We start from the raw sequence: 20,070 nt of genomic DNA on the forward strand, positions 1-20,070 counted from the left end.
AAAACAATGCAAGATATCTAATTCACTGCACGTCATTATGTATAAGATATAATTAGATTTTGAAAATTGTGACGTTATTCTTATTAATTTTTTTTTTTTTTTCTTGTCTTATTTTCTTTACTTTTTGATTTGATTTTTGTTTCAATTTTTTTTTTCCCCCCCCTTCTCGTTTCGACTAGTCTCTGTGTATGCATTCACCGCAGCATAATTATTGCATATAACCCCCCCCCCACCCTCTCTTTTTGCGCTATGTGCTCGTAAATCGTGTTTATAACAATGTTGAAAATGGAAAAACGAATCGACAAAAAAAAAAAAAAAAAAGTGCGATTTTCTCGCAAGGTGGCGATCGATTCAGCAACTGGCCGTAATTATTAGCTTTCGTTTAGAGAGTCTAGAGATGAAGAGTATGAAAAAAAAAAAACAAAAGTCACATGCATATTATACCATTGTATACATACATTATTTATTAATGATTCTTGCAAGTAGCAGCTAGCCTAGGGCACTCTATCCAATGTATTATTATGGTGAAGCATGAGGTATTTTGTTTATCTAATTTATTTATTTATTTATTTATTTATTTATTTATTCTCACTATCATTTAATCACTTGTGCATTTTTATTTATATACACACGCACATGTACTTGTTATGCATACAAATGATGAAAGTATTATTTATACGAATATATGCATCACGGAGAAGAAATGTCGCGCATCGGTTATCGTACGAATTATTATTCACAGACTTTTCCACCTATTCGTCAAACAAGGAAAGTTCCAATCTTTGTATCGTATTTTTCTTTTTCTCTTTCTCGTCTACGCGCCTCGCTCGTAGCGTGAATAAAAATTTGCTTCAATCGGAAGAATTTGTAGATAGACTGATAAAAAAAAAAACCTTTGTAAGCGTAGGGAAAAATCTACGGCTGATACAAAACATTACGATTCGCTCGATCTTCAACTTTCAGTTCGCCTTCAATATAATTTCGGAACATCCGTAAAGGAGAGAGAGCAAAAAAAAAAAAATTCTATAAATTGTAAAACATTCAAATTATTCGAAAAGCAGTTCTTCTTCGAATTACGTGTGTGTATATTTATACGAATACCAACGTTTTGTATGCATAACATCTCAATGTGCGTATAGTTTATAAATTGATTATTGTAATTTAATCATCATCGTTACTACTACTATTATTATTATTATTATTATTATTATTAACTTGCGTTATATTATACGTATAAAATGCCCCCCCCCCCCCCCACCCTCCCCCCACCCCACCCCTTTGCCATCCCCCTTTCATTAACGAATAAGTCAATTCAAAATTGTCGCGATTGGCAAACACGTCGTTCTTTTTAAAACGTGAGAAAAAGGAGAAAAAATATAATACACACTCGGTTCCAAGTTTAATTTACGGTTTGATCACTGCGCAGTAGTGAAATTGGTTATGAAAAAAAAAGAAAATAATTAATAATTCAAACAACGACGATAATTGATAGCTCTTATCTTGATAGTAAGATCGATACTAGTTTCGGTTCTTTCCGTAATTTGAAAAAAAAAAAGAAGAATGAATTAACACTTCCGCACTTTTATCTTGAATTACCATTTTTCACGAAATACGCTGTTCCTATGTTTATATATATATATATATATATAGGACACTTCTATCCCGAACGATCACATTTTATGCTTATACATATATACTTAACTACTTTTACATACCATATATAATATAATTTTGTACGTTCACCTTACGTTTTATTCAATGTTGTCGTTATTTTTTATTTTAATTTTGTTTTATTTTACTTTCCCCCTCAAGTTACGTCACTTCTTTAATTTAATTACAATATTTATACATCTTTATCTATATGTATATATATTTATACACACACGTATAATATTTTTTTTTCTCATTTAATTCCATTATTATTATTATTATTATTATTATTATTATTATTATTATTATTATTATTAAATAATAATCACCGGTAATGTGTATTTACCCACTTATATAATTGACTCGTTGACAATGGGGCCGAGAAAGGGCCTGTACCTGCCTGTGGTTGTGCTTGGTTGTGGTTGGAGCGGTTTTGGGAGAGAATTTTTAATTGCTTTTTTAATATTATTACATCTTATTTGTTTTTTTTTTTTTTTTCCCCCCCTCATACCTCCTCTATACTTATTTAATTTGCACGTCTCATGTCGTGGCCTTGGCTTGCCTTCATATGAGATTCACCTGTGATATAATTATATGTATATGTATATGTATATATATATATATACACACATATATATATATATATACGTACATACATATATTTACTATACGTATAGTTAGTTTCACTCATGTACTCGTGTATGTACCATTTTTATTTATTTTTTTCTCTCTTCGTTTAACGCAAGCCTGTCGTATAGTCGGCATTTCATTTGTTTATAATTTTTATTTTTTTTTTTATTTTTTTTTTTTTTTTTTACTCTCACTTCTTACCCAACGACCTACAGACGATTAATTTTTTTTTTTTCCCCTCCCCCTCGGTAACCTTGCGCGAAAATTTCGATCGGCCTCTGTTCTTTATTTATTTTATTTAAATTTTTTTCTTATTCTCACCGACTACAAAAAATCACTCTCAGACACTCGGTTGAACATCAATTTTTCCACACCGTTACAACGGACGACGAAATACGACGACAGATGACGCGTCGTTTCGTTTTTAATTTTTTTTTTTTTTTTTTTTCCTTTCCGCCAATCGACCGAAAGTTGCGAGTGACGGGATAAAAAAAAGAAAGAAAGAAAGAAAGAAAAAAAAAACATCGGCGATTAAAAAAAAAAAAAAAAACAAAACCAATTTATTTTCTCTCACGAATGTTGAAATTTTGGAACAACTTGCTTAAATAAAATTGCATGACATAGATATATATATATGTATATTGTGTTCCATACGTACGGTATACATATATTGTTATTGCTACGAATGAGCATATAACTTGAAATTAATCGTATTACGTACGAGAGAGAAGTCGTTTCTTGATTTATCAATTGTTGTTTGTTGCTTTTTTTTTCTCAATTTTTTCTCCATCTATTTCTTTTTTACAAATATCAGCTCGCACTGGAACTACATAGGTGCATTTACAACACACGATTATATTTCTCATCATACATACATTATATGCAATGAACACACGCGTTATGACGTCGGATCGGGTGTATAAAAAAAAAAAAAAGGAAAACGAAAGAAATAAATTTATATATATATTTATCTATATACACAAATGTACAGACACGCGTGCGTTGGTATATATATATGTGTATATATATATATTTATATCCGTGTATATGAGAAAAACTGTCGCTGATTTCTTGATTATTTTGTCGTTACTACAACGTTATTATCATTACAATTGTTATATTACATGACTGTTATCGTTTTATCATCACCATTTTTATTACTATATATAATGCCCTTTATAGTGGTTTGTTAGTTTGACGATTTGTTAATTAGATTTGATATACATATATATAAACACACACACACACACACACACACACACAGACATCTAATTATTGTTGCTTTACTTGTGGGTTGTGCGAATGTGGTTCCTAGTGCATTTGATTGAATCTTATAAGCTGTGTATTGATGATTTTTTTTTTTTTGTCTCTCTATTCAATTATCTGTATGTTAATTTTTAATTTTCTTTCCAAATCTCACACAATTGTATCTCATCTTTGCGTATACGATTTTTATTTAAAAATTTTTTTATTTTTTTTTTTTCACTCATTTAAAATTTCGTCTTCATCGTTTTATTTGCTCAATTTTTTTCATCGTAATTAGCTTGTTTTCTTTATCATCGTGATACACAAACATCACACGCACATTCACGCATATAATACGTCATCAAACTAACCACTTTATTCATTTATTCATATCAACATACTTTTCAGATCATCGAGATTTATATCATTTATTGTTATCATCGAATTTTTTTTTTTTTTTAACCATCTTTTCATAATACCGTCATTTCTTGTTTTCAATCACAGTATTTGACGGTTCTTTTGTTGTTTATTTTTTTTTTTTTTTTTAGTGCATTTTGTTTTTCACATCATCATCGTCTCTAATCGGTCGGTTCGAAATCGCGTTTTATATTGTCAACTCGATTCGACAGTTTTATCAAAAACTTGACCCGACATAAATTTTTCCTAGTTCGCGTGAAATTGAACGATAAAAGAAATTCCTGCGGTTTTTCATTCGTGCGAGTTAAATTGTGATATCTCTCTGAAATGTCGTTTCATTTCCGTTTAGTATTCTCGTTTTTTATAACACATATCGATATTATATATTTATACATATTTAATATACACCCTCAACATGCAGGAGAATAAAAAAGTCGTGCTTATTTCCTCAGTTCTCGCGTCTATATTTTACACACGTACAAATCGGAACACGATGTAAAATCGAAAAAATTCGGGAGATTCGGCTAAAAAAAAAAAAAAAAAAAAAAAATTTCCTTAAAGATTTCCTTTCTCGCGTCTTACATTTCTCATTCTATTATCACGTATCTCGGGTGTTGCGACGTTGAATAAATATACTACAGGGTGGCCCGCGCGCAGCTGAAAAAAAAAACAAAAAAAAAAAAAAAAATTGAAAATCCGGAATTGTCTGGGGATTTTTAATTTGGTAATGGAAAAGACCGAAAATATCAGTCTTCGATTACGGGAACTAGAAACGATTTTTCGAGGTAACAAGTTTACCTTTTTACCTCGAGAAAATAAATTCGACTAGAACTGACTTTTTTTTTTTTTTGTTTGTACGTTATATATTTTTCTTAAATTCGAGTTGAATTTCAACCGAATACAGAGTCAACAAGCCGAACGATTTAAGTTCTTAGTAAGTTACTAGAACTGGGAGAATTTCGGGAAAAAGCTGGAAATGTCATTGAATTGTTTTTTTTTTTTTTTTTTTTTCCACCAAAAATTTGTGGCTACCCTGAATATCATATAATACGTTTAGCGGCAGATCGCTTCGAGTTGGGATAAAACGACGCGAGTAATGAAAGGAAAATGGAATTTCTCCACGCGAATCGCGGGGCTTGGCTCGACTCGACGTCGACGTCGACGTCGACGTCGGGCTGCCGTCGAGGCACCGAAGTTGGTCCAGGGATCGCTCTGGGCGGGTCTATTGATCGCCGTGAAGAGAAGAGCCCCGCCGGCTGCAGCCTCTCTCCTCTCCTCTCGCTCCTCGCCCCCCCCCCCCCCCCCCCCCCTATTTCATCCCTCGCTTCCTCCGGGGTTCAATCATATTAATTACCGCCTACATCGAGGCTCGAATCGCGGCCCCCTTCTTTCGGAAATGCGTCATTTTTCCCCACGACGATACGTTGTAACGAGTACGATGCTGGTAACGTTACAGCAACGATGCGTGATTTGGTAAAACGTGAGATACGAAATGTACTTTTGTTTTGAAAAGACGATCTCTTGGATGTTGGTCTAAAATTGCGCGGTAAGCTTCTTTTTTAACCCGATGATTCGATCGTTACGTTAACGTTGCTAACTTTGACATCACGTGGAATCTTCAGGGAAATTGGTACTCGGTTACAGTTGTACGTATCATCCTCACGATCGAAAGTTCTCGCGGAGACAAGTCCCAAAAATCAGTAGTTTCCTGTAACGTACTGAAAATCCAGTCAATTTTCATAAGGATTCTCCGGGGCCCTATTTACGACGAAGTATATTTATCGTTTCGGAAATGGCAACGCGGTCAACGGTATGATTTTAACGAAAGTATACAGAAAGAAACTCTCTTATGGGATTTGTAAGGTGCAGGCGAACGTGGGTCGTGATCTTGACGGATGGGCTTTGGAGTTCATTTATCTCTTTGAGAATAGCGGTTCGAGCCGAGTTGCGGTTATTTTTGATTTATGTTAGTTCTGTTTTATAACCTTTCCTCGGCCTTTTATATCTAAGTTCATTTCATTCGCCCCCGTCTTCCACTACAAATTATCGCTGCATTCGTGAAATTATTTTCGGTTAGATTCGCTGTACAGTAAATCTTGATGTTAAACTTCATTTTTTCGAACCGCTTCTTGAGCGTCGAAGACGGAGAAAATTCCAGGAGGTTAAATAGAAATTACCGAATCCGTAATCCTAAATTCCGATCGATGAAAACATGATGAATGAGTGATTGAAGGGCGCGGTTGGTAAAACAAAATCACCAGTTATATATCTTTATCAGTCTCGGTTTTTCTCTTCCACCTTTCGGTTTAACCCGCGTGCTCGGGAGATTACGAAAATCGTATATGTATCTAATTATCATGCACGTAACACGAATCAAGGTATATACTATATATATATGTATATGTATATATAGAGCACGTATCGATTCCGGTGAAATCGATGCTATCTGTGTTTCATACCGTATGCATAATACATGCACGGTGAAAAGGTAAAAAATAAATAATTCACACATCGAGTACCAGTTTGCTTCTCTCTCCGACTTCCTTTCTCACTCTCTGCTCGCGACGGCGTATAACATGAAAAATTCAGTCTAATAAAACTAAACCGCGGCTCATTTCCTGACTCACGTAACGTTCAACTAACCAGGAAGGTATCCCAAGTCGATTTCTCCGATTTCATTTCTATTTCAATGTGTTATAGTTGACTATAAAATAAGCGACACGTATTTTTTTTTTTTTTTTTTTATCTGCCATGAAACACTTCAAGAGGATTAAACTACACCTCCAAATTAATGCATGTCAAATGTCGACTTGGCAGTTGTATTTTTAATTAAGAATATTACATAGTTCCTTGACATGCCTTAATTTGGAGGGTGGTTTCAAAAAGAGACACGTGTCGCTTAGTTTTCAGTCTACTACAGCACATTACCAAAGAAATCAAAACCAAGATATCGACCTGCGACACCATTCTTGTAAGTTCCGAAAAATACGGCAGGTATCCGACTCCGCAATATATTATAAAAAATCCTGTGAACACTGATCGGATTGAACATCCTCTTGCACTGACAAACCGTCAAGATGATCCCGATAAGTGATCACAGGCCAAAATGCTGAACTTGTCGATGTGTTGTACGCCATCTTGTCAGAGCCAAGAGAGGACGAGGATGAGACGCGATGAGAAAATGGTGGGTATAAGTTACGGGCGTTACAAACGAACGATGCAATGCCGATCGACAGTAGGTATGCAGAATCGTAATTAAGGAATGCCAAGGAGGCGTTGGTCCCTGTTTCTCTTCGTAATAATCATCCATGTACGTGTCACACATACTATACAACCAATTTGTACTTCGACAGGCTACAGGTTACCGGCGGTGCCTTGGAGCTGGTTGGGTGCGGCGACTCCTTCGGCAGCGGCGGCTGCGGCTGCGGCAGCGGCAGCGGTCACTCCGTCACCCGCTGCGGCGCCGCTGGTCCTGGCACCCAGAGCCGCGGCGAGACGGAGGTACTTGGAAAACTTTATCTCAAATCTTTCACCAAGCCCCAAGACCCAAGCCCTCTTCTCTCCATGAGCACCAAAAACAAAACGCTGACTCTTTTCTTGAATCTTCTTACTCATCTCTACTTTCCTCCTCACATCTTCTTGGTCTTGTTGTTACCTGGTTGTTGTTGTTAATGTTGTGGTTGTTGTTGTTGTTGTTGATGTTGTTGCTACCCTTAACCATAACCATTATTCTTTTACTATCGGTCTTGCCGCCGATGCTGTTGTATACCGTTTTCAACATCGTTCCCTTGAGATTATGAGAATTTTTACAACTGATCGTTATCCCCCGGTTCATCCAATCGTGTTACACGTTATAGACCCATTTAATTATCATTATCAACTCTTCGTTAATATTAATCCCAAAAAGCATATTGTACCACTTTGTATAGTATTCATTGTTACGCATTTTGTTACCTCTTTCCGTACGTAGAATGGGAAACAAAAAAAAAAAAAAACACAGGTTGACGAAAATAGTGTCATCTGTGTAATGTTTGAATCCTCCCCCCATCGCTTCACGCGAAATGCATAACTTTGAAAACACGATTATTTTGAATGTGCCTGCTTTGTGCATCCTGCGAACAAAGATCTCTCGCACTAGCCTGAAACGTTGAACGCGTTGCACAAGTTTTCAAACGCACGTCGCAACCACTCACCAGTAGAGCAAGACGCACAGTAACTTATCGTGGCGTTGATTTTTAAAATTTTTTTTCTTGTTTTCTCTTTGTTTTGGGTCACAACTGTAATCCAGAGCTAGCCAGAATTCGTAAGTGCCACTTGTAAGTTCACTTGTGTATGTGTGGATGTATGTACGGGTACTTGGTCAAAGGCAGGCCTCTCGTGAAAGAAATTTTCAATCCACAACTTCTCTCCAGCGTTTTTCCTACCGTTCAACGGGAAGAAGTGGTTTCACAGTTACTCGGCGCAAGCATGACGCACATCCCTGATTTCTCGTCGGATGATTATCAAGCTTCTTTCCGTCGAAGAAAAAACAGATGATCCGTTAAACAAGCTATCGGTGTAGCGTTTTGTGAATCGAACGAGTCCTGGGGAGTCTCAGACGTCGAGAGGAAGGGCTAGTTTCTTTTGCATCATCTTTGAATTACGATTACGACGACAGTACCGATCGTTATTCCAAAATACCTACCCGGTCCACGTATCAAATGTCGGATTCCAGACACTCGCGTAGAATCGAGTGAGAGAAGGAGAGAGGCAGAGAACCGAGAAGAGCCGTTCGATTCAACCCACTCCGAACTGCTTTACGTCGTGAATACGTGCCGGCCATCCATGCAGCATCGGAGCCCGTCTGTCATCCGTTAACCCGATCCTCGACACGGGAGTAAATTGGACCATTCATTTCCCTCCTCGATCGTTCGGGCTCTACGCGTCGAGTGTTCTACGTAGTGACGTACGTCCCGCAGCAGTTTAACCCCAGTAAGTTGATCAAATCGCGTCATCGATCTTCCGGTTGATCGTCAGAGGTCGCAATTCGTTCGCCAATCGAGCTTGGTAGTATCCTTCACATCCCTATCTTTGATATGTCCAAAGCGAATCAATCACATCGTAGTTATTTTTCTCTCTCTTCACTTTATCCCCGGTTCGGGAACACGGCGCAGATTTTCATAGGTGACGAGTACCGGGATTACCAGGAACAAGGGAACGACTATACCGCAGGTCAGGCATAACAGAATACGCCACGAGGTTTTCTTTAACAGGCCTCGCATTCTTCCGGTTCTCCGATCCTCTTCCCCATGTTCCGATTCCAAGCCTCCAAGAACCTCGATCGGAGGAGCCACGATTTCCACGCTGGTTCGTTTTCCCGTCGCAGACTTCCGAATGTCGTCTTCTCGGTGCTCGGGTGGCAGATGGAAACGAACCGACGAACCGCTGTGCGTGGAAGTCGTACTCTTCAGGGATGACTTAAGGGGTCTTTGGTCGCTTCCAAATCTCGGCTCGATGCTGATCATCGACTCTATAGAATTCCGCGAGCGAACAGGCTCGAGGAAGTTTATCTTTCGTCTCGTCTTGTGCCACTTCATCCACCATTTCGTCTGGTTTTGTCCTCTGATGGCCAGGCCACCTGTCCTCTGGTTCTCCAGTCTTTGGCCTGTGGAACTTCCGGGTTCTTCTTCGGAATCGGCTGTCGCATCCAGATCGACCAGACCGCAGATCTTCCCACCCGTGTTTCCCATCCGGCGTTGGAAAAAATCTTTTTTTTTTCCACCCTCTCTCTTCTCTCTCTCTCTCTCTTTCTCTCTTTGCTCGTTTGTCAATCCCTTGGATAAGAAAGAACGCCGTCGCCGCCGAAGGTTCGCACCACCTATCCAGCCCGTTGTGACACCGTCGACGACCTGAAAGCCGTCGAAGAATTTCGTCCAAATATACGTCGCTAAGTTACACTAAGGTAAGAGGGTTTTTTTTTTCGTTCATCGTGTTACAGCCGCAGCTTTAAGGGGCGTCGCGATACAGAGAGGAAGAGTTGGCGCACGAACCGCATTTCCGGCAGGCGCTGCTTTGGCTTTAGCTAGAAATCCAAATCCCTTGGCTGCCGCAGCCGCAGCCACGGCCCTTCATCCCTTCGCGCAAACGTGAGTATTTACGACCTTAAGAACGCTTTCGTAAATTGGTCACCCACATTGTCCGTGACCCTAACCCTGATCTCTGTGGTACTGCGAAAGACTTGGCTCTGCATTTTTAGCACGTTGCACAATTTTATTTAACTCCTATATGTCTGTGTATATACATGCATAATCTATCTGTGTGTCGATGTGTATGTTTAGATTCACCTAATTCCGTTCCAAATTCCGGTCAGTAACGTCCGTCTCATGCGCGTTGAAATGTCGACGATGAAAAGAGGGATCTTCTTGTACGTAAAGCCATTCGATGAAAAGCCGATTACAGGTTCGGAATTTTATCCGATTCGCCTAACCCACAAACAACGATGAAAATATCACTTTTTCAGCGAATTTGACGTATCGATATTCTCCCTCTTTCTCTTGCCTCGGTGATCGAGAAAAGTCACTGAATCTCTTCGCGTATAAGGTGTAAATTTTAAACTTTGATCGGGTTTTTTGTTTCTTCTTTTTGGAGAACAGATAATGAAAAAATTGAAGAGAAAAAGACGCACTTGAAATCGACCGAGCGAAATGCGGCAAGCTGCAACCGCGTGGAATTATTTATTAAAAAATCCTTCATTACGTAAATTAATAAACATTCAAAGCGAACGAAAATAATTCCTTTCCATGCTTCTGCCTCAGGGAGCGTTTAATGAATCGGACGTTGTGAAATAATTTGTTTATCGGAGCGCGACGAGGCGATCATTCTGGTCATGTATTTCGGTCGGAAATTGTTTTTCCCCTATCCGCGTTTTTCCCCCATACGGATAGGAAAATTGTATAATACCCCAGCAGCTTCGCTTCTCTGCCGGTTGATTACTGTCCCAGTTTTTGCTCGTCTACCGTCCTCGGAAACAATGTGACTCATACGTCTATACATTATACATGTAGTAGTTTCCTGTCTGTACCTAAATCTAAACGCAAAATGCACACACAGACACGAACTCACACGTGTTAACATCGCGTTTGGTTCAAATTAACGGGAGGAAATTGGCGAACGCATTCCAAAGTCTTTCTCGGCTTCGTTACGCCAACTTTTGACGAGTCTGATTTCGAATCGATCCGGGCTTGATTGATTCGGTAATTATTAATCACCTCCACCGACCGCCCTCTCCTCATTTTCCAATTTCACGTCGCTTCCCCCTCCCCGCAGTGTCGGAGAATTTTGAAACTTGGCTGAAGGCTTTTAAAGGTTTAAATTTTCATTCTCTAATCGTGTTTCTTTTCCCCCTGTTTCAGCGTCTACTATGATCCCTTCCTAGCGGCACACGCCGCGACGCAAGATCCTAACTACAGGCTCCAGGTAAGAATTGAAAATTATACCAAGTTACGTCTCTTTTTATGCAATTGCTATATTCTCTATAAATTCATTGTTACAAGTTGCGATTTCTTCTTATTCATGCATTCAACTTTGATTTTATTTTTCAAATCGTGTGTCTGTTATTATTATTGTTATTATTATTATTGTTATCATACATTTAATTATGCGAAATATCGCATATAAATGCAAGAACGATGTGAGAGCGGAATTTAATAGTGCGAAATTTTTGACGGTTAGCTGGAATGGCCGCAAGCAACAGCTGATGTTAGTACATGTACCCAAAATGACACACCAATCACCCGATTGCATATACACATTATAACGCCTATACATTACCATACATATACCGGGAGAATCTCTTGAAACTTGAAAACGAACCGCGCGTGCGCCGAATGATCAAATCTCATTGGTCGGCGAAACGTTCCCGCGGCGATATTCTCGTCCGCGACGCAGGCGGGCCAACCTACGCAAAATGTCTGCGTTTGAATTTTCAAAGAGCGCAAGCGTCGAGTTCCGACCGTTCTTCGAAGAATCGACTTTCCGCCCCGACGACAAATGCTTCCGAAACCTTTCCGAGTCGCCGTCTCGATTGTTCGAGATCCTAACCTCGAAAATTCGTAGGAACCACGTCGCCGGCGGAAAGAGTTTGACGGCTGAAAACTCGGGTTGGCCAGCCTGCGCGAACAGCCGATAAAACTCGCGCTTGCGCGATCGATTTTCAAGTTTCAAGAGATTGTCCCGGTATATAAACAGTACCCCTCGGATTTTCTCTGGCTGATTCATCTTCTCGCCTTCGCGGATTCTCTCAAAATACACTCTCGTACATCTCATACATACCTATATAACCATCATCGCTACATATGCATCCTCTTATACTGCTGGTTTACATTTATTGACTACTCGTATCCACACGGGCCACTCGATTATTGCGTTAACCGGATACCTACATCGATACGTTTTTTTTTTTCTTGTTTTATTTTTCGAAAATTGTGTCTCCTTTTCTATTCACAAGAACGATTTGGTACGGAATGAATTGAATTTTACTGCAGAACGGAAGATTTCGACTGTGTTGTTTGTGGATCAGCGGGGTGATTTTTTTTAATTTATTTTTGTTTTGTTTTATAACATGGATATGGGTACACATTATATATGAAAACAGAAAAAACAAAATTGCAGGTGGTTACTGGTCATAACGATTCAGGATTACCGTTTGTGTTTCAGACAAAAGCGCCCGGTATGGAGGTAGGAATTTTTACGGCCTGACATTATATTATTATCAGTATACATAATTGAAAGTTTGTTTCTTCATTTGGTTGATTGACGAGAAAACTTATAAACTAAAACAAGAACAGAAACTGTTTACGTAAATCTGCATATACATTTGTGGTTCTTTTTTCTTTCTGTCTTTCTTCTTCCACTTCTTTTCAATTCCACTTTCTTGTTCTGTTTAAAATTTTCGTTTTCCTTCATTAATATTTTTCCTCGAATTACATTTATAGATACCTTTATCTGTTATTGTATATATCTTCATACTTATCGTCTCTTATCACGTAATTTACATATATCATATACAGCGGTGTGTTCTTAGAACGCAACGTTGTTATATTTATACACCTTTGTTTCTTTATTATAATTTATCTGGCGGTTTTTCCTTTTACTCTTCTTGTTCTTATTCGTTATTTTTCTTTCTTACTATCTATATTCTGTCTAACTTTTTATGCGACAGTTATTCGTTTAATCATTCTCTAGATTTTATCCTTCCTTCTTTTTGTCTCTCGACGTAAAAGCTCTTTCATTGTTCTTTTCTTCTTCTTTTACCTCCTCTTTTTTTTTTTTCTTTTTTTTTCTTCCCCCTCTACCGACACCTCGCTTTTATATGTAACCTGTGTACCTGTGCAGTAGACGTAAAAAGTATACGGGAATTTTAAAACCGATCGTTACACACGTATTAATAAAACCCACGCATTATTTCTAGGTACGAAAAAAATTTTTGTACGATTTTCATTTCTATTTGTTTTGTCATTTAAATAAATCTGCAATGGCTGTCTCGTTCGCTTGGGATACGATATGACTGTTAAATGGATATTTTGAATTAGGTATTACCCGTACTAACACGAATTACTTTCTCATAGCAGTTTTTTTTTTTTTTTTTTTTTCTTTCACACGTAGAGGTTAATCCATATAGCGTTCGTTCATAGTTTTGCATTTTTTCTTTTTCTCGATTTTCAATGCAGAGCAAACTAGAGTTTACAGGCGTATCGAGGGATTTTCGATATATAAACTGAACCCACTTTAAAATACTTGTGAGAAGAAAATGCTGGATAAGAGCTCAAAGGATTCTTTTTTTTCTATTGTTGGATTTTCGCCTCAATATCTTATCTCTTTTTTTTATGTTTTCCCCTTTATTTATTTTGTTCCTTCACTTCTTTCCTTCGTACCTTTTCGGGTGCTCGAAAATCCATTTATCCTGAGAACGAACAGAAATATCTTGGGGCTTGAATTTCTTGCTCCAACCGCTGTGTCGTTGCGTCACATTCACGTGTAACCCTCAGGGTATCGACATCAGCGACCCGGAGAATACTCGCCCCCTTTCTAAATTCATCCAAGTTGTAAGCCTGGATCGCGGTTTACGGAATAATGCCGAAATATGTATATAATACACATTTTTATACTTACGATACGTAGAAAGAGTATTCACATCATCCAATTACACCTTTCAATCAATTTACACCTTTTTCTTTGCTGTGAAGCGATAAGTTTTTTAATTGATTTTTTATTTCGAAATTAGTTCGATTAACGGTTCGAAAAAAAAGAGAGAGAGGGAAAAGAAATGAAACGAAAATGAGAATCTAGAAGAAAAAGAAAGAATCTTGCATAGCCACCTCATTATTATGATAGAAATGTTAGAAATGATAAAAAGAAAATTATAGAACTTGAATGCGGATATGAATTTAGTACATTGTGATTTAATAATGTGATTATTGATAATAACAATTAGTTACGACGTAGGTACAATGTATAAATATATATTATATTATATACACTGTTGTCTGTAAAAAGGAATTAGGATTTGCACATATACTATATAATTGTGATAATTTTTGAAGGTTTGACTGCACCTTGGTTTTTCTCAACGTCTCATGCATGGTACATATATATATATATATAAAAAAAAAAAAGAAAGAAACAAACATATGACTCCCATAATTACACGTCAACTATCACATGTAAACGGATGCACAAGCACACAAAATTCGTTCTTTCAAATATTTCAACAAGTTTGCGAATCGAGACACTGCAAAGTCTTGTGCAATGAATATTTTCACCGGGGAATTTTGACAACTCTATATATCTATGCTGCGGTAGGCTCAGACTTTGATAAAAAGAACAAAAATAAAAACAATCGTCTCATTTTCTACTTGCATGAATTGCGAACCATCACAAGTGCATATAATTTTTGTAAAAGATTGAAAGACTAATCACAGTTAATAAGAAAAATGTAAAAGAGTAATGAAAGTAAAATTAGTCTTGCAAGCGGTGCTCGCGGTGCTTTTAACACACTTCATTCGTCACTTATTAATACATAGCATTTAACGACACATGGACAGTAGAGTACATCGCAGTTTCACCCCATCCGTTGACCCTCATCCATCACACACTATCATAGTTTAGTATTCGAGCTTGCTTGAGCTTGCATGGCGGGATGTGGATGTTACAGGCAGCTGCAGCAGCGGCCGCCGCGGCCTCTTCTCCGCTATTGAAGACCCCTTTGTCGACGTCGCAGCAAGCCACGTATGCAGCGGCAGCAACCTACACAGCAGTGGCGGCTCGTGCCTACGGAGCAGCCGCAGCAGCAGCCCAACCTGTCGCAGGCTACGCAGCAGTGGCAGGGTGAGTTCTTGGACCACGATCGCGGAGGGTTGGTTTGCCTTCGAGAATCGACAGACAGAGCGGGACTACTTTGCCTGCGTAAAAATGTGTCGCTCCGATGTGTTTAGAAGTAGTTTTGCTTCGCCAGCATTAGCTGATTATACTGCGTTATCTACTGTTAATTATGAGGAAAATTACCGATGCTAGAAAATCGCAGCAGTGAAACCTAGACTCTTGGCTTGATTCGCAGTACAATAATTGTCGATCGGTAAGATTGACAGGCACATCTCGGGTTTTTTTTTTTTTTTTTTGACCTTTTGGAAACCTCGAGGCATCCATCTTTGAAGTTGTGAAGAATCGGGGTTGACTTCTGTATGAACTGTGACATTATTTCTGAAAGTCCTCTTTTTCTTGTAAACGATTCTAGGCGACGACGAGGTAGAGCTCTGCGAGGGCGTAGATTCGACGATTCATCTTCCACAACTCCCAGAAACCATCCTGTCTCAAAACCTTAAAATTAAACAAAACTTAATGGTGCAAATATTGGTAACACCGTTAATCTCTCCTTAATATCCCAAATAAATATACACTCTGATTGTTCCTTTCGTGTTGAAAATTTAGAAAAGCGATGTACTTACTAAGATCGATAATTTTCTAATCTCTCTCCTCTTTTTTACACAGTTATGGTCGCGAATACGCAGATCCTTACCTCGGACACGGAATTGGACCAGTAGCTGGTTACGGGGTGAGTTTCAAAATTGGTATATACGAGGCGCACGTATTGTGAAATTGGCAAATCGGACAGTAATCGAGAAACGAGCAATGTCTTATTCTTACTTATTATTTCCCTATACAGGCGACGGTGTACAGAGGTGGTTACAACAGGTTTGCACCCTACTAAATAGAGAAAGAATAAAGAAAAAAACTCAGTTCAAGTTTGGGGAATAATATCATTGCTGTTCTCTCGGAGTTTGACAAGGAAAAATACTAAATAAACAAAAGAATGAATGAAAGAAAGAGAGACGAAGAAGAAGACATAGGGAGAAACGTATACTCAGCAGCAGATACCATGACAGCCGGCTAGAAATTGACACAATCGTTGTGACCAGAGCAATTCGCCATTCACCATCTCCTCAACGTTAAGCGTCCATCTTCGTGATCATAAAAAAAAGAAAAATGACAAGTTGGAAACGATATTAAAAGAAAAAAAGCTGATATCTGGATTTCACCCATACCGATGCTACCCTCGTCGTGTATAGCACAGCACTTGCATGCGCGGCGTTGTATTCGCACATGCTACTCAAAGAAAAGAAAAAAAAACAAAAGCGCTGTCTAATTACGCAAGCCAAATTATCATGTTAATATAATAATAATAATAATAACGATAATAGTAATAATATAATAATGAAATAAATAAATGAATAAAAAGTTAGATGGTAATGTAATAGATAATTGAACCACAATAACTTGTAAACTAATTGGAAAAAAAAAACAAAAATTACTTTTATTATTATACGTGTATGTAGTCTCGGTTGGTGGCAAGCTACATGGAGTGTAATTATTGTAATTGAAAATAATAAGCAAGGTTCTGAGAAGTTTGAAACGACGAGAAAATTGTTGAAAACACAACAAAGGCCACCGCTAGGTATCGATTGTTACATATAAAAATATACAAGTAAAGTATAGTATATACCGAGTACGACACGATAATGTGTGCGTGTTGAATATTTGAGTTCTTTGAACAAAATAGAGAAGAAAGATATACAGCAAGAAAAAATCAAACGTTGTGAGCTAGAGATTATTGGTACGATGAGCTGTTTGAATACCGAACAAAAGAGAAGCTGAATGAGTAGAGAAAGAAGAAAAAAAACTAATGGGAATGATAATTTGTTCACAGTACTCGAAATTATTTATTACACATATATTACCATAGTCTATAATAATAGAAAATAGAAATAATATTATTAATAATTATAATAGTAATAATAATCGTAAGAGATACAGAACTTATAGGTAGCTAGATATTAGGATGATATAAGTAGACGATTATCCTACGTAAAATTAAACTTGGTCAAAATGAATAGGCAGAAAAAGAAAAATGAAAAAAAAAAAAAAAACGACGTCAGAAGAAGAGGATGAAAAGGAAGGTTCTTATGCCAAATAAATGTGTAGGTTTGAGGAACCGAGAATTGTAGATGATATACGATACGTAGAAATAAAAGTTATTTACGATACGTGCATAAAAGAAAAAAACTAACGAACAAAACAAATCGGATTGAATTGAGATTTAGACCACCGCATGTTTCGTGCCACGGGTGTTGGTGAATATTAACAGGGTCTAGTCAATCGACATTCATTCATTCATTCTCTAGGAGAAGATATTATAGAGACAAGGAAACTTTAGCTCTGTCGATTTGAAGAACTCGAAAATCAGTTTTTAATTGTTAATAATAATAGTAACATCAACAATAATAATAGTTTCTCAATCGATATTTAAAAAATTCAAATCTCAGAGTCGTGTGTGTAGATATTTTCACTCGATTATACGTATTATGTATTACGCCGGTACCTGTACAACTCTGTTTGAAAATTGTTCCAGTTACCGTTTACCTTTTCATACCTGTAAAAAACAAAAGAAAAAAAACCAAACCAAAATGAACAGCTCTTTCGATTGTATAAAATAGATATTTCTATTCAGCAATTGAAGTACCGGGAATTCAGAGACAATTTTCAACTAATCTGATTCCCCGTCCGTCTCCCTCGCCAAACTCTCCTTTTCGACGCGTAGAGTAAATAATATATACAAATTGTCAGTTGTAAAGCAAGAAGAACCGTGTAACTGAAGAAGAATCTGATTTTAGACGTAACGTAGAACTTTTGGCAAAGAAAATGCACAACCACACTCATCCACACTCTTGATGAATACGTTATACGTGCGCAGCACGCGTGTAAAGTATTTGTGTATAATAAATAGTAAGATTAAATAGTAGTAATAATAATAATTTCAAATAGAAATCGAACTGATATTAGTACACGATATATTCGTTTTTTCGAAGCAACCAAATCAATCAATAATTGTTATATATATATTTATACTGTTAGTTTAGAGCGTGACGAACATGACACAAATGATTATTTCTTCAATTTACTTTCATTTCTTTTGCCACCTTCTCATTTTCTTCACTTTTTATCTCTTATGCATTCTCAAAATCTCCTTGCTCTTTGTCCCCGCGTGTCACAAACAGTCTTTCGAATTGAAGTTCGGTTGATCGAAAACCGACAAACAAAATAAAACTTATCATGTATTTAATAACCGTTTATCTATGAAGCTTTCACTATTTCACTCGCGGTGTACGAATAAGACTTTTGACACATGAATCATTATTCATCAATGTCCAATCAAATAGCACACGGTTGACACTGACGCAATGAGGTGAAATAATTAGTTGGTTCAAGTTGACGGTTGAACATTTGGTAAAAAAACACATCAACAGCACTATCAAAGCCCCAAATTGAATTCAGTTAATTTAAATCCAACTCTTTTAGATGTATATGCACATAAATAGGTACACGACAAAGCTAAAACAATATATTGCTTCTATACTGCATCAATACATAAAATACTCAAAAAATTGTTAGAATATGCGATTGCGTTACCGAATGAATGAATCATAGAATAAATTGCAACAATTTGGACAGACGTGAGGCAAGGAGGAGCAATGGGGTGGAGAGAAAAAACAACAAAACATAAGGATGGGGGGTAGACATCGGAGGGGCCTGAAATCTGAGCGATATTTCCAACTAATTATCGTCAGCTCTCGGGCACAAACAAATATTATAATAATAATAATAATAATAATAATAATAATAATAATAATAATAATTAATCAGAATAAAAAAGTAAAAATAAATAGTTATGAATTAAGGATTAACAATAATGGTACGCACATTGAACCGAGTGAGTGATATCCTTGTTAAGTATACATATTATATACATGCGTATATGTCTGTATAGGATTGTAATATGTAAGTTGCATATAAGAATATGAGATAAATAATAATAAATAGGTAGGTAGAGAGCGAGAGAACGAGAGATAGAGGTGAAGTCATCGGTGAAAGAATCGGGAAGCCCGAAAGATAAAACCAAACCAAATGAAATCGAATCGAATTGCTTGATGAAAAATATCTAAACACAGATGTAAGTAAATAAGTCAACTTGGAAATTATGGATGATGTTTGTTAGCTTGGAACTACGACGCGTAAATGTGGCAAAATATGACAAAAGTTATTTAGCAAGAATTTGAAATTTACTTACAATTCGTAATGAGCAATTCACTTCTCATTCTGGTTTTCTAGTTTCTTTCACTTTTCCTTATTCTGTTGTTCGTAGAAAGTTTATGGGATTGCTGTTACGTCGAGTCAAACGAGGAGGCGGATAAGATAGGATCGAAGGGTGGTTTTTTTTTTTTTTTTACATCTTTTTTTTTTTTTTCTTTTTTTAATGGAGGCAGAAGTGGAGCACAAATGATTGCCACTTTCACTGTATCATTAGTTGTGATCTTTTCTATACGTTCGCGTATATCGCGCGCGTATATCCACATATTCGTGTATAATTATACTTATGTACATATATACATGTGCACACGCGCGTGATAATTATAACTAATAACGTCGTCTAATATTCATGTCATAATATCTCTAAACTTTAAAGCATGCGCGGTAATAAAGAAAAATAAAATAAAAAAAAAAAAAACATGCAACGTTGACTCGGAGTTTAAGAAAAAT

At 37.1% G+C, this 20,070-nt stretch overlaps 1 protein-coding gene across 13 annotated transcripts in view; it reads left to right on the top strand.

Annotated features, from left to right (window-relative positions):
- The window catches only part of LOC124306480 (RNA binding protein fox-1 homolog 2-like), a 119,189-nt gene extending 99,119 nt beyond the window's left edge, over window positions 1-20,070 (top strand). The window contains exons 9-15 of one of the 13 annotated variants that reach the window (XM_046767247.1): window positions 9,920-10,067; window positions 11,334-11,397; window positions 11,653-11,679; window positions 12,637-12,657; window positions 15,125-15,306; window positions 15,967-16,030; window positions 16,142-20,070. In XM_046767247.1, the coding sequence (XP_046623203.1) occupies window positions 9,920-10,067; window positions 11,334-11,397; window positions 11,653-11,679; window positions 12,637-12,657; window positions 15,125-15,306; window positions 15,967-16,030; window positions 16,142-16,186 (551 nt within the window). In that variant the 3' untranslated portion in view covers window positions 16,187-20,070. Of the gene's footprint in view, window positions 1-7,295; window positions 7,444-9,919; window positions 10,068-11,333; window positions 11,398-11,652; window positions 11,680-12,591; window positions 12,658-15,124; window positions 15,307-15,966; window positions 16,031-16,141 lie in introns of all 13 variants that reach the window. The other 12 variants (XM_046767249.1, XM_046767245.1, XM_046767251.1 and 9 more) reach the window with 12 other exon arrangements.

The sequence above is a fragment of the Neodiprion virginianus genome, chromosome 5 (assembly GCF_021901495.1).
Source record: "Neodiprion virginianus isolate iyNeoVirg1 chromosome 5, iyNeoVirg1.1, whole genome shotgun sequence".
NCBI lineage: Eukaryota > Metazoa > Arthropoda > Insecta > Hymenoptera > Diprionidae > Neodiprion > Neodiprion virginianus.